The sequence below is a fragment of the Alosa pseudoharengus genome, unplaced genomic scaffold, assembly GCF_046254945.1.
Source record: "Alosa pseudoharengus isolate Yale_2024_CS ecotype anadromous, Long Island Sound unplaced genomic scaffold, YU_APseudo_1.1 YU_APseudo_1.1_scf_10, whole genome shotgun sequence".
NCBI lineage: Eukaryota > Metazoa > Chordata > Actinopteri > Clupeiformes > Clupeidae > Alosa > Alosa pseudoharengus.
Genome location: NW_027468565.1, coordinates 35517164 through 35532739, shown reverse-complemented (window position 1 = coordinate 35532739; position 15576 = coordinate 35517164). Strand labels below are relative to the sequence as shown.

The 15576-nt window shown below is 44.4% G+C and overlaps 1 protein-coding gene across 3 annotated transcripts; it reads right to left on the bottom strand.

The window, feature by feature from the left end:
• Positions 1 to 170: 170 nt before the first annotated feature.
• On the bottom strand, positions 171 to 15256 carry ddx11 (DEAD/H (Asp-Glu-Ala-Asp/His) box helicase 11). Of its 3 annotated transcripts, none has more exons than XM_076302334.1 (27): positions 15072 to 15256; positions 14844 to 14977; positions 14509 to 14718; positions 14267 to 14353; positions 13927 to 14063; positions 13719 to 13770; positions 13390 to 13497; positions 13208 to 13295; positions 12330 to 12538; positions 11996 to 12148; positions 11800 to 11846; positions 8629 to 8708; positions 8448 to 8489; positions 8234 to 8301; positions 8075 to 8113; positions 7823 to 7949; positions 5855 to 5986; positions 5323 to 5435; positions 3748 to 3820; positions 3063 to 3166; positions 2739 to 2888; positions 2560 to 2628; positions 2317 to 2417; positions 2053 to 2137; positions 1148 to 1223; positions 614 to 768; positions 171 to 352 (listed from the first exon to the last, which is right to left on the bottom strand). In XM_076302334.1, exons 2-27 carry the CDS (start codon positions 14970 to 14972, stop codon positions 317 to 319), a joined length of 2670 nt encoding a protein of 889 aa, XP_076158449.1. In that variant the 5' UTR covers positions 14973 to 14977; positions 15072 to 15256; the 3' UTR covers positions 171 to 316. The 3 variants fall into 3 exon arrangements, with proteins under 3 accessions (XP_076158449.1, XP_076158458.1, XP_076158466.1); XM_076302343.1 differs by having other exon boundaries at positions 14844 to 14974; XM_076302351.1 differs by lacking the exons at positions 13390 to 13497; positions 13719 to 13770; positions 14267 to 14353; ... (1 more) ...; positions 14844 to 14977; positions 15072 to 15256 and having other exon boundaries at positions 13927 to 13974.
• Positions 15257 to 15576: the final 320 nt, after the last annotated feature.

The following is a 15576-nucleotide window of genomic DNA, read 5'->3' as shown; positions in this document are numbered from 1 at the left end:
GTCTGTATGTTTGTAATTAGAGATAAACAGCAGTGCTGTCTCATAAGCACCCACACACACACACACACACACGTTTCAGACTTTCTGTGAGGAGAAAGCAGATGGTTCTCTAGATAATTATAGAGCTCAGCTCAAGTGATTAGACTCATATCAACTGCAATGGAAGGGAATTGATTTATCTGGTTTATTATGGGATGGATCACAATCATTTCAACAACAAATATCTTTCAGCATCAACAGTTAATAAAACAGACGGTGAAGAACTCGCACAACTGACAGACACACACACAGAGACAAGTGATCTCGTTCCTTCATCTCAGTTCAGCTGTTTTTGCCTCTTCTCCAGGAAGAACTGCAAGACAAATGGATAAACAACTCGCATCAAATTATTCACCACCAGAAACGCACACACACTTACGATTCCTGTCCTTCCAGTCTTACATACACTGGAGAAATGACAACAAACAAACACACACACATTCAAAGCAGTCACAAAAGGTAGCAGATTTCTGAAGAAAAACTAATGAAGTGTACCCAAAAAATGGAATCTGAATTCTTGCTTTGTACAAACCAACCCCACCATCCATTCTCCCTTCCAAATTCTCACACACACCTTCCTGATACTGGCAAAGGCCGGTCCGAAGCTGTTGTGTGTCTGCGTGCTCCTGCGAATCCACTCCGGAATCTTCTGTAGTGTGGCGGGACGTGAGAATCGGCGATCCAGCAGAACCACGCAGGCGTAGTCGCCGCGGTGACGAATTGCCCTGCCTGCACAGACACAAGCATCGGACGATAGACTTTAGCCATCTATAAACTAAAGCCCTATACTATACTATAACATATTGTATATACTATATTTAAAATACTGTGAACTAGCATTTTTTAATTTACTGCAAAATGCTATGAACCACATGTACTATACTATGGAATAGTGAATACCATAAAATAGATATAGATATAGTCTTACTTCTAGTATATACTATAAAGTAGTATATACTATAAAACTATATAGATGTAGAGTTACATGACAAATGGTTTGTGATACAGTCTGATGTCACATGGGTTTTGTGGTTAAATTGTACCCAGCTGAGAAATGCATTTCATCATGACATTCACGGAAGGTCTGAGGCGTCTTGGCCCAACTCACCTATGGACTGATTAACGGCTTTCATACAGAGGTTCTCCACCAATGCCCTGCCAGGACTCCGGCCCCCTATATGTGGCTAGCAAAACAAGCGACAAAATCGATGAGGAAAACAAGAGAAGCAGGGACTCTAAACACAAGGAGATGTTTCCCATCAGACTGATAATATAGTAAGTATAAGCAAAGTCCTTTTAGGCAAGTCCCTCCACTCGGCGGCCATATAGCAACGCTTTTTGGGCACTCATAGGGCATCCTATTCAGCAGAAATGCGCGTGCAAGGCGCCTGCAAGGCTTCACGACACCAATTTTGCTCCAGCGAGTTCACAACACATGATTGGCACAATGTCTTCACAACACACCATATGATTGGCTCAATGTATTCACATCACACCACATGATTGGCTCAATGTATTCACATGTCGACGTTTTGCCAAGGAAGGGGTGGGATATGTGTAGACAACGGCTAACCCCATGCATTTCTATGGAGGATTTTTTGAGTGCTGTGTCTCCTCATTAGAAAGTCTCTGGTATAAGTATATATACTCTTTTGATCCCGTGAGGGAAATTTGGTCTCTGCATTTATCCCAATCCGTGAATTAGTGAAACACACTCGGCACACAGTGTACACACAGTGAGGTGAAGCACACACTAATCCCGGCGCAGTGAGCTGCCTGCAACAACAGCGGCGCTCATGGAGCAGTGAAGGGTTAGGTGCCTTGCTCAAGGGCACCTCAGCCGTGCCTACTGGTCGGGGTTCGAACCGGCAACCCTCCGGTTACAAGTCCGAAGCGCTAACCAGTAGGCCACGGCTGCCCCCAAAATGCTGCCCCCCAAATGCTGCCCCCCAAATGCTGCCCCCAAAATGCAGCCCCCAAAATGCAAAATGGCACGACTACAGGGCCACTCACCATGTTCTTGTCCAGGTAAGACATCTTCTCCAGCAGCTCAGGTGACTTAATGTTGGGGTAGGGCATTCCCACCATCACTATACACCTGTCAACACCCGCATATGCAATGAACATACAATATACACACACACACACACATGTACGTGTGTGAAGCGGTTTTATTACATTACAAAGTTAACAAATTGTTTAAACTGTCATGTTAGAGAGAACACCCTTTCTCTTCTTCTCTTCCCAACACACACACACAGACACACATACACACACCTGCCAAGATCATCTGAGAAATTGATCCCTTCGCTCATCTTCCCTCCAACCACAGAGAAGAGCAGCGCCCCCGACTGACCACATGGAGAAGTGACGCAACGCTGATAAACACATCACATATACATTAAAAACACACACAAACCTATGCATAGTCAACAAGATAAACATGCCCATACAATCAAACATATAATCCACACATTCACAAACTCACCTCTATATAGACTTGCACATACACACACTTACCTGAATACACCTGGAGTATTCAGACAACACCTGCTCAACCTGATTGGCCTTTTTTGGCTCCTGGAAGATCTGAGAGAAGAGAGAATCTCAACAACTCTACACAAACCAAATCAGATGAGGAGACAACAGACAAAGTGTGGATGTGTGTGTGTGTGTGTGTGTGTGAACAGTGGAATTACCTTCTTCTTGGCAGCCAGTCGCTGAAGGACTCCGGTGCCTTCCCAGAATTCTAGAATCTTCCTCTCATACTCGTAAGAAGGGAAGAAACACACAACGCCCCCCGGAACTACGTTACACAGGTTAGAGAGGACACGGCCGGTCTCCTCCATCTGATGCACAAAAACACACACACACACACACACACACACACACACACACATAAACTTTTGTGAAATATACAATAAAATAAACTCACACATGCACAAATTCCTCAAAATCAGGTACATGCACTCTGACAGTGTGTGTACTGTAGGAGTGTGTGTGTGTGTGTGTGTGTGTGTTACCATCTTTGGAGTGTCTCTCGTCTGGAAGGTGAACTCCAGCTCCTGCCCTGATGGTCCTGCACACAGAACTATGGGTAAAATATTCTCTGGAGGAATCACATGACCTACAAACAGAGAGGGAGACAGAAAACACACACAGTGTATCAGAGGAATGAGAGGATTCAAGAATTGTGTATTCTCTCAACCCCCCACCACCCCATATTCCTATATCTCTTATCCCCCACCCCCTCCCGGTCTCTCTGATGTAATGAGGCTCTCTGCTGAAATGTGACAACGAAGGTGACAGCAGATAGCACCGGGTCTGCCTTAAGAAAAGCTTCCTCAGCTCAGAGCCGAGAGAAGTGGAGACGTTGGAGGTCAAATGGGTCCACTGAGGAGGTGAAGTGAGGTGTAGTTAAATAAGTGAAAATGCTTAGATGGCAAAAGAAAGTGTGCTTATACACAGGAAGAAGCCCTGATGTCCTCTACTCGACAGACTGGGTCAAGGAAGGTGCCTCACGTCAGCGTTTAGCATGATTGTGCCAACCTACAAACGCTACAACGCTACAAACAACAACATCAACTATACAATAATGGAATGGCTCGAGCCAGAAAGGAGGTCATGTCACGCTATCAGCACACATCTCTCTCTCTCCCTCTCCCTGTTCCTCTCCCTGTTCCTCTCCCTGTTCCTCGCTCTCCTTACCACAGGAGAACTCTGTGATTCGCTCCTCTGTCAGTCCAGCAGCAAGAAGCAGCTGTTCCTTAAAGTCAGCCACCTGAAACACCCACACACACACACACACACACTTCATTTCATTAAAATGTATGACAAACACATCTTTGACATGTAAAGATATGGCCGTGTGTGTGTGTGTGTGTGTGTGTGTGTGTGTGTGTGTGTGTGTGTGTGTGTAGATAGTTGTGCATAAGCAGTGCAAGCTACAGTCTGAGTAAGAGGCAATGACAGACTCTGACAGTGGAGCAGTTTTTTGTAGCGTGTGTTAATGAATAATTAGCTGCAAGCACGGTCACGAGAACTGCAGCCATTATCACCAAGGGCTTTGTAAATGTCTCTGTCTCTATGGGTAGAGCATCCATGTGTGTTGTGTGTTGTGTGTTGTGTGTGTGTGTGTGTGTGTGTTGTGGGTGCGATGAATACTGTGTGTGTGGATGCACAATTATGCATCTCTGTCAGCATGTTTTTATGTACATGTGAATATGGGTGTGCTATATGTGTGTGTGTTGAGTGAATGAGTTGAAAGTCTCAATAATCCCGCTGTAAAAGGTAAAAAGGTCTGGCCATCTTAATTGGAAATGTGAGAAGAAATGTAGGACTTTTAAGACACTTTAAAAAACCCAGGTGTCTGAATGTATTAAGACCTCAGCTTTTACAGCCATGTGAATGCAATAACTAAATCAGCTAAAGGCCTCTGTGTTTGGCTGTGTTTTGGCTGTCAAAACAGAAATCAGAAAAATGTAGGCCTTTTTCTCCAGCAAGGTTGAATACTGCAATGATCTTTTCCCATGGCCAAACAGTTTCAGGTTGTACAAAATGCAGCTTCTTGTGTAAACCAAAAGAACTGACCACATTACTCCATTATGTAAATTCTAAGTGATTATGCGATTCTAGGCGCTTTCACTTTGGACAAAAGCGTCTGATAAGAAACATAAACACAGTAAGTCTAAGACCCAACATTAAAGCACTTCTGGTTGCTTATAAATCACTAAATGAATAAAAACCCATGTGGGTGTTTTACTGAGTCTCTTTGAAAGCATGCCGTTTTCCATCTGGATTAATCATGTCTGTCACATGTGTGTCTATATGTGTTTGTGTGCGTACACAAATATGAGTGTGTGTATACATTGTATACAGACTTGTGTTGGTGAATATGAGTGTGTGTATATATTTGTTTGTGTATGAATTTGGGTATTCTGATTACTGTGTATTTAAGTACACACACACTCTGCGGACTGTCTGTGTGTGTGTGTGTGTCTGTGTGTGTGTGTGTGTGTGTGTGTGTGTGTGTGTGTGTGTGTGTGTGTGTGTGGGCTGCTGCTGGTTGTATGTGAGAGTTGTGTTGGCTCGTGTCTGTGTGTGTGTCTGTGTGTGTGTGTGTGTGTGTGTGTGTGTGTGTGTGTGGGCTGCTGCTGGTTGTATGTGAGAGTTGTGTTGGCTCGTGTGTGTGTGTGTGTGTGTGGGCTGCTGCTGGTTGTATGTGAGAGTTGTGTTGGCTCGTGTGTGTGTGTGTGTGTGTGTGTGTGTGTGTGTGTGTCTCACAGGTTGCATGGTGCCTCCAGCGATGATGACAGCTCTGCAGTCTCTCAGCACCTCAGCAAAGTGCAGTGCTGCATTCAGCAGCAGAAAACGCACCGAGCACTGGCCTACACACCCTACAGAGAGAGGGAGGGAGAAAGAAACTGAACCGAGACATCTCACATATCTCCATCTGTAAAAGAAGCCAAGAGATATCTGGTGTGTGCAAACTTAGAATAGTGTGTGTGTGTGTGTGTGTGTGTGTGTATATGTGTGTGTGTGTGTGTGTGTGTGTGTGTGTATATGTATGTGTGTGTGTGTGTGTATGTATGTGTGTGTGTGTGTGTGTGTTGGGGAAAGGGGTGGGCTGGGATGGTGAGTGTGTGTTAGAGGTTGAGCTGGGATGGTGAGAGAGAGAGGGTCAGAAATTATAGCCTCTGGCTGAACATCTCTGTAATTGTCTTTGGTCATCTGTGTGTAAGAGGCAAAGTGACAGAGAGAGGGGGGGAGAGAGGAGGAGAAGAGAGAGAGAGAGAACACATGCATGTGTGTGTACCCTGTCTCTGTATCACCACCCTTCCATCCTTGTTGGAACTGGTCAGGCCAGACAGGAAGCTCTCCACCAGCATCAATGGAGAAGTCAAACCGGGCTTATTCTCTTCTGCCCCCCTCTGGTCTTCAATGAGAACTGCACACAAAATATGGTGAATGAAAAAAAGACTAGTGGAGTGCCTGTTCAAAACACGTCTATTCCTGTAGAAAACCTGTAGCCCAATTACATGCTGGCAAGTAGACCTTCTTTAAAATAGGATGATAGGAATAAACATCATTCCAGCTAAGCATTTATCACAGATCAAAATGACAATGTGACCGTTGTAAATACTTCTCGCGGCTTGAGCCCTTTCCCCTGGACCCGGTACATGCGCAGTTGTTTTGTGGCCGACGTGATAATGAGCTTTAATGTTCTCTTTCGTATTTTACACTCGAACATCTTACGCGACACAACACTCACATGTATGACTTTCTACCTGTGTGCACTGCATGAAAGGGGGAGGGGCTACAGAGGCTGTGCTTCTTTTAACAGTATCTTTTGCAGTATCTTATCCAAATGTAAAAATTGACACTGCACTAACTCGTGCCCTTAGCAAGACACCTCGGTCCAAGAGATATGCGAATAACAGACAAACACACAGACAGATTGACAGACAGACTAACAGACATTCCTTTTATCAGTAGATAGATGCTGTGTTTTCAATATGGTGCCAACATGGCAAAACATCTCTACACAAAACCTGTTGTATGTTGCCTTCATGGCCATTGACACGAAATCAAAATGTTCCTAGATGCAGAATGATTAGAGCCTAGTATAGAAGGACTCTACACTGGGAAACGTTTCCAATAGTTGCTTCCTGGTGGGTGTAGAGTAGACCTTGGTTTAACTTTAAAACTATTGGAGCTGCCTTTAACCAATCGGTAACTTGTTGCTCGTGCAATTAAATAAGTATTCATTCATGTCTTGAGAACTATCAAACATTACCACATTATCATGCTCAATAAGTGGGAAGAGTCCATGTTCATATGATATTTTTAGGCTTTGATATAAGTTCATATTCTGTGTAACTTGCGTCTCTGTTAGTTCTAGCCTAAGGTAATGCGCCGCATCATCAGTAATTGACGTCTCTTAAAAGTGATGCGTGAGTGAGCAGGACATCTCATCTCTCATATCTGTCTCTCCTTCATTCCTCCATCCTCCTATCGTTCCTTCCTCGTTTACTTCACAAAAATAATTAGGAGGGGTTAGGACAGGAGGAAGCAAGGAAGGAAGGAAGCAAGGAAGGAAGGAAGCAAGGAAAGAAGGAAGCAAGGAAGAAAGCAAGGAAGGGAGGATGGAAGCAAGGAAGGGAGGATGGAAGCAAGCAAGGAAGGGAGGATGGAAGCAAGGAAGGAAGGAAGCAAGGAAGGGAGGAAGGACAAAAAGACAAATGATCTGCACCCTATGGCTCCGCATACATCTACCACCACCGCCACTGTTGCACTACATTTCAAAACAAACGCCTGACTTCTACATCACTGTTCTTAGCCACTCCCTCTGGTCGCTGATTGGCTGAGGGAATAGCTCCGTATGAAAATGAGCTGAGATATTAGACGGGTGGGGCCAGGCCCATTAATTATGCAGTTCTAAAGGAACATTGAAGGAAATGTTTCACAAATATTCTTCTGCATTTCCTGCATCTGACTGCAGTTGTGTATTTCTGTGTGCCTGACTTGTGGTGACTCTGTTGTGAGGTTCTACTGTATTGTGTGTTTCTGTTTCGTTGTGTGGTAATATAGTATTGTGTGTTTCTGTTTCGTTGTGTGGTAATATAGTATTGTGTGTTTCTGTTTTGTCGTGTGGTAATATAGTATTGTGTGAGTATTGTGTGGCAATATAGTATTGTGTGATTATTGTGTGGTTGTGTCCTGTTGTGTGGTCATATAGTATTGTGTGGTTCTCTAATGTTCTAGGGGTTCTGTAGGGTCTGACCTGTGCTGGCTTTGTTTTGTAGACCCTGAAGGAACCGGCCGAGGCCCTCAGTCCGACGGTTTTCCTTGTTAGCATGTGTATGTGATGTCACACCAACACCTTCATAACGCTCAGCAAAACCACTCAGCTGTACACACACACACACACAAACACACACAAACACACACACACACACAGAGCATTAAGTACACTTGATTTCTTGTTGCTCATTTATGTTGCAGCAGGCATGATGAAAAACTAGTCCCACTGTACCTTTCTGCTGATCATACTCTTCTCAAAATACCTCTGCAGCTGTAAAAGAGATGCGTGTGAAGACTGTGAGTGCATTGCTTGTGTGAGAAAGCTAAGAATGGTGTGTGTGTGTGTGTGTGTGTGTGTGTGTGTGTGTGTGTGTGTGTGTGTGTGTGGTACCTTGAATAGGTTGATGTTGTCAATCTGGGCTTTGAAAAGGTAGTCATTGATGGTGAACAGCTCAGTGCCTGAAAAGGAAATAGGATGCTATATATCTATCAGAAAAAAGATTACTCATAGATGGCTATTTGTGTAGTGGGTGCATATGTGTCTGCATATGAAATCTGTAGGTTGCTTGGGCCCAAAATAATGATAGTACACAGAGTGAACATACCTGACTGGGTGCTTTGACTGTTTGGATTCTGTCCCACTTTTCCTGCAGAAAAAAGATGCAATAAAAACTCAGTCACATACACACATGGCTCACACATGTCAAAAAACGTTTGTTTTCCGCACAGGCACACACACACAGGCGGTAATGTATGACCACACACACACACACACACACAACTCACCTCCAAGTGTGCGTACTAGCCCCTCCAACACAAATAAGATCTGCTTGATGTACATGAGGTTCTTTGCTTTCAGGCGGCTCCTGACATCACAACAGATCAGGAAAGGTCATGGGAAAGTCAATGTGAATGACAAGGAGAGATTGGCAGTCACCTACATGTTACCATGTCACCTCAGTGTTTCCCATACATTAACTTATTTGTGGCGGCCATGGGCAGACTGGCCATCTGGCATACCGGGCATTTTCCCGGTGGGCCGACGCACCTTTTGGGCCGATAGAATAGGCTATATATATATATAATTTAATCATTTTGGCCAACAATCGGCCCAAAGGATGGACAATCAGCGGCCCACTGGTTACATTTCCATATTGACACTCGACTGATCCAATAACAGCTCACGTCAGGCCCACCCCTCACATTTTGGCCCAGAGCCAGGATTTTGTGAGCCATCAGAAGTTAATTGAAGTTAGCAAATGTCTAGCAAATGTCAGCAACATGTTGAAGAAGTTCGTTGAGTTTGAATGAGGATGTAAGCAAGCATACAGAGGGACAGTGAGCAGGTGGTGGAGCCTTGCGGCTACATGATAAGAACTCAGTGGTGGAGCAGGTAGGCTATGTGTGACATGCCATGCTGACGATGACGATTATGATGACTTATTAATTGCGATAATGTAATGATGTAATAACAAACAGCGTAACTTAAATGTTCTAAATGAATGATTTGCAACCCCGGACAGCAAAAGAGTGTCAAATCAATGTTAATTGTTGGTCAGATTGATCAGTTTCCGTCAGACGCCCAAAATTCAACATCGATGACATGAGTGGTGGTTGGTCTCTCAAAGTAGAGCGTCGAAAGGGTTCTATCTTGGAAGGGTTAATTATCATGGTAAAGATGGGCTAAAAGACTGTAGACTGACGGAAATGTAGGCTACAAAACATCAAGTCATATTCATGCACAAGCCAACTAATATACGGTAACCTATATGATAGGCTACTGGAAGACATTAAAGATAATTAGTTAATGTAGCTATAATGTTCCAAAATGTACCAGCAATGTAGTATAGCCTACAGGAATGAAATATTTCCAGCAACAGCCCTATTTATTTTCTGTTGTTTCAGTTGTCTTACAGTGATTAACGTCTACTACAATCTAGGTAATTTAGCTCTTTACACATAGGCAAATTCAGTAACTGTTTGGTGCTGCTGTCAGTTGAGCATTATGTAGTTTAAATGTAGCCTATTAAATAATTTGAAATGATACTTTGAATTCAAGCAGAAACTCTTCTTTAATAATTGCTTGTATAGCCTAGGCTACTTGAATATGGAGATCATGTATTCCATGGCTACCTCTGATCAGTGAGAGTGATAGCCAGTGAGGCACTTTCAGTGCTCCATGACAGTTGAAAATATATGCATATTTAAGGGTAATGCAAAGATTTTGTATTTAATTAGGTGTGCCCGACCGATTTGAGGGCCGCTTGGGCCAAATATGGCAAGGCCGATTTTTGGTCCCAGTCCGCCCCTGGTGGCGGCCCACCACAATATCAACTTTGACCACCACACAATGATTTTCCAGGTTGTACTAAATTGTGCTTAAATCTGGTTAGCATCATAACTACACTGTGCTAATTGGTTAAAAACTGCTGCATTCAAGTTAATTCTGCAAACCTACTACCACAAATAGAAACACTGCACCTACAAGTTATAGCCGACTCCAGAAGTTAATTCTGCAAACCTACCACCACAAATAGAATTCAATTCTGTGGGAAACACTGCACCTACAAGTTATAGCCGACTCCAGAAGAGACCCGTCTGAGAGTCAGCTGCTCTGGATCTACGACAGACAGACAGAATGCAAGAGAGAGACAGAACACTCCAGATGGAACTCTCCCCTGCATGCCATCTGTCGGCCTGTCCTGGATTCTCCATCTGCCTGTCTGCCTCCTGCTGATCGTATCTGGTTATCTTGCAGCTAGTTTGCATCTTTCCTATCCTTACCGTGCTTGCTACTATTCTGTCTCCATCTTTATCAAGTTTCACTTTATTTATCCTTAGAAAAGGAAATTTAGCGTGCAGCAGGATGTCTTAAACACAGAAAAAGCACCGCCAGATGCCAACAACATTGACAACACAGCACAGGACACACAAGAACAGCACAGGACACACAACAACAGGACACTCCTTCCCCTAAAACACCAATGACTGAATCCAATTGGACAGTACACAGGTACATCTGTCATTAATGAACATGGACAGAATAAATAAGTAAATAAATAATCACATAATGTATATAAAGATTCAAGAAATCAATCAAGTGAATTCAGGTTCCGAATAGCCACAGGAATAAAAGAATCCCTGGCATGTCTAGTTCTTACTGTAATAGAGGTAACCTAAAACGGCGACCTGAGGGGAGCAGATTAAACTCCCCAAAAAGAGGGTGATAAGGGCAGTTTAAAATGTGGTTAGCCTTACCCCTGACCCTTTTATCATATAGATGTTGCAGCTGTGGTAGCTGTGCCCCAACCACCTTAGACGCTACATTAACCAGCTTTGTTAGCTTACGCTTGCTGATCAATGAAAGACCACTGTACCACACCACAATACAAAATGTCAAGACTGATTCAATAAAACACCGGTAAAACAAATTCATCAGAGTCCTGCACACACTAAATGATTTCATTTTCTGCAAAAAGAAAAGTCTCTGTTGGGCCTTTTTACAGGCAGCATCTGCGGTGCTCTCAAAAGATAATTTGCTGTCAATGATGGTTCCTAAATATTTATATTCATCCACTATCTCAACATTCATGACATTATAGTAGGCAGTTTTGTTTATATAGCACCAACCCTCCTCAGAGCTCAGAGCCAACCCCCTAGAGCAAGCACTGAGGCAGTGGTGGCAAAAAAAACTCCCCTTAAGGTGCGTTGTGTCATTTTATTATGTTATTTTAGCACAGGTTTATCCGCAAGCTACAAATTAAGGGTTCATAGTGTTTCTCTCTGTACCAGATTCCAGTGCTCTACCACATTAGTAATAACTTATCACCAAATTCCAGAGGGTTTCATATCTGGTTTGTCATGCAAAAAATTCATGTTGAAAGAGTATTGTTTGTGTGTGTGTGTGTGTGTGTGTGTGTGTGTGTGTGTGTGTGTGTGTGTGTGTGTGTGTTTTACCTGTAGCGGTCACAGTACTGAGTGAGTTGCGAGTGTGCTCTGCAGAGCTGCAAAAAGGATACATTTGGCATAAAATGCAATCACAGTTCCAAAGACATCTCCTATTATACACATAATTGTGTGTGGGTGTGTGTGGGTGTGTGTGTGGATGTGTGTGTGTGTGTATGCTTGTGTGTATGTGAGTGTGGGTGTGTACCTGTGCCCCTGTCACTTCTGTGCTATGGATGCAGGTGAGTGTGTCAGAGAGGTTGTGGGCCTCATCGATGATGACCACCTGATCCTTCAGCTGGATGCCGGAGGCCCGCCGTGTCCCAGCATGCAACAGCGTCTGGTAAGGCAACACCACCAGCTGGGAGAGAAGGAAAAAGAGATAGGGATGGGCAGGAAGAGCAGTAAGCAGGGATTACTCTCAGAGGGTATGCGTGTCTGTGTATGCGCGTGTGTGTGCATCTGTGCAGCAGCAGGTATGGCCTTGCCATTGTTGTAGTACAGGCAGGTGTGTGTGTGTGTGTGTGTGGGGGGGGGTGTACCTGTGCAGCAGGTATGGCCTTGCGGGTGCTGTAGTAAGGACAGGTGTGCGTTTTGCGGCCCAGCTGCACCAGCTGCTCGATGTCGCGGACCTCCACTAACACTTCGTCCCTCATCGTCATCAATTTCTCAAATCCTGAGAATGGACATGTCGCCTTGACAACGCCACGGCGGCGCTTGGCCTCGTCCTCCGCCGGCTTCTCTGGCTTGTCTGTATCGTATGCATAGAGTTCAATATTTAGGCTGCTTCACGCACTCAAGCTTCTGCTTCATGTTTGTGCAGAATAAGTGTTAGTATAGGTGTTAGACCAGGGGTGGGCAAACTTTTTGGCTCAAGGGCCACATTGGGTTTTGAAAATTGGCCGGCGGGCCGCACAACAACGTCGTCTCTATCGCAGGAGAAAAAAAATTGCGAGCAGCCTGATAACCAAATGAAATGCTCGGCGGGCCAGATGAGAGTGCTTGATGGGCCGGATCTGGCCCGCAGGCCACAGTTTGCCCACCCCTGTGTTAGACTTTTGTGAGTAACACCCTTTCACACTGCCCTACCTGAACTCTTTCACACATGCAAGATAAAAAAGGTAGTTAACTGTATGTAACAACGTATGTAAATATTATAACAAGGTTATAACATGTTTTTATCTGGGAATCAGAACATCTTTTGACCCCATGGTAGGTGTGCAGTATATAAGCGTATGTAATGGGGTAGGTGTGCAGTATATAAGCGTATGTAATTGGGTAGGTGTGCAGTATATAAGCGTATCAAATGGGGTAGGTGTGCAGTATATAAGCGTATGTAATGGGGTAGGTGTGCAGTATATAAGCGTATGTAATGGGGTAGGTGTGCAGTATATAAGCGTATGTAATGGGGTCACCTCACCGTGTTTGTTTTTCTGCATCTCCATACATCTCTCATTAATCAGCGGAGTGCTCCCCAAACGCAGCACTTCTGGGTTTATACACAGATTCTACAGCACAAAGAATACAAATGAATTCCAGACAGATTCTACGATGGGAAAAACAACACCACCGCATGCGCACACGCACACACACGTCTCTTACCTGTCTAGAGCCAAGGCTGACGAGGCTGACTGTAGGTCCAAATGGACTCTTCTGGACCTCATGCACAAACTGGGCCAGCTGAGAATGTGTTCGGCTACAGTAATAAATCTAACACACACACACACACATCTTTTAGGATTTGGTGCTTTATGTAAAATCTGAGGTGGACTGCTAACTAATACAACTTTATTGTTACAATACGATCTGAGGCAATTGTTGGTATGTGTGTGAAAACCTGAAGCAATTGTGTGTGTGTGTGTGTGTGTGTGTGTGTGTGTGTGTGTGTGGTGTGTGTGAGAGAGTGTATAAATATCACATGAAACACACACCTTTGTGACGTGTTCCTCCTCCAAGTCATCCAGCTCATCATCGTCGCACAACCTGCAGGGCAGCAGAGAAAACCCAGCTTGATGTCACTGTACATCATCACTGCAAAGCAACCTGAGCAAAGCAAAAGCAAATACTAATAGACAGAAAGACACAGATAGCTGGACACACACACACACACACACACACACACTGTCTATCTCGCCTCACTTGTTTTTGGGAGCGGATTCTTCATCACTCTCGTATTCGGCCACAATGAGGCCCTCATCCTCAGGGCCCTGAGCAGGCTCTCCTGGGTCTCGCCCAGTCTCCTGCAGCATCTTAGAGATCTCATCATCTTCTTCAGTCTACAGGGACACACACACACGCACACACACACACACACACACACACACACACACACACACACACACACACACACACACACAGAGGATTGTCACAATCAAGATATCAATCTTGAATCTGAAGATGACAACCTTTGCCTATACATCATGTCATCGTGTTTGGTGACATGCATGCACGGACAGAACACAACAGAACACGCACACACCTTCCTCTTCAGAGCGTACTTGAGCTGTGCGCTGTGTCGGATCATCTCCAGCTTCTCATCTCTTCTCTTCCGCCTCATCTCTTCATCCTGTGGGAATGATGAAGAGAACATTGATCAACTGCCTCCACTTGTTCCCTCAAGTAGAGTTTGTGGAGAATCTCTCTCTCTCTCTCTCACACACACACACACCACACACACACACACACACACACACACACACACACACTTTCTCTCTCACTTACCTTGAGTTTGTTCACCTGATCCCTCTCGGCTTTCTTCTGCACAAAGTCAGTGATCCAGTCAGGTTCAGTGGACCCTGAGCTTGTCTGTGCCCCGGCCCTCTTCTCCTTCTCCTCCTCCTCTCTCAGAAGTCTGGCTGCTTCCTCTCTCTTCTTGGTCTCATAATCCCTCAGCCAGGTAAGAGCACCGCAGATCAGACTTAAAGACTTGCCCTGCACAGAGAGAGAGCGAGAGGGAGAGAGAGAGAGAGCTAACTTGAGATTGTGGCAAGCATGGCAATTGACATTGTGAAACAAGTAACATAGAGCTGACACCATATGACCCACGACTCACTTACCGTGCCTGTAGGGCTCTCGAATATGCCGACCTGGCCTTGATCGAGTGTAGCATACAAAACTTTCATGAATTGCTCCTGAATCGGGTATGGTTGGAAGGGAAAGGGAAAGTCCCCCGTATCGCTGTCCATTTCTTCTGTACAATAAGACAGTAGAGTAAGTGACTTATTCTAACATATTCCACAGATGTATCCCAGCTGGTCGGTGTCTGTCACAATCTAAACACCTACCCAAGACGTGTGTCGATCGATTCGGCTGGGGAGTAAAATAGAACAGCTTTCATAAAATCGACACAAAGGGATACCTGCACGTCTTGTGGCTAAACCGCCACTGACTGGAAAATACGTCTAGGTGTCTGGCCTGGGAATAGGAATAGAGATGGAATCTGCTTCAGAACTATTTTCGTTAGCTGCTAGGAAACGCACTTCCTTCGACATACGCGCCAATCTGAGAGTTTGACCAATGAGAGCAAAGAGGGTTGGGAGAAAGACTAGGGACCGTATGCATGTGTTTGACTGTGATAAAAAATGTAAACACACTCTCGCCAATCGAATATGTTTTGTGAGATTAAACGTGAAGACAATCGTCCATTGTATATATATTTAACACATACACATGTAGAATAATTTCGTATTAAACAAAAAAATATTGTATCTTGAATATGTATCTTGGATTTTCTTGTAAACTGCAACGTTCTTGAGGGTGTCTCGGAAATCCTGTATCCGAGGTGGTACC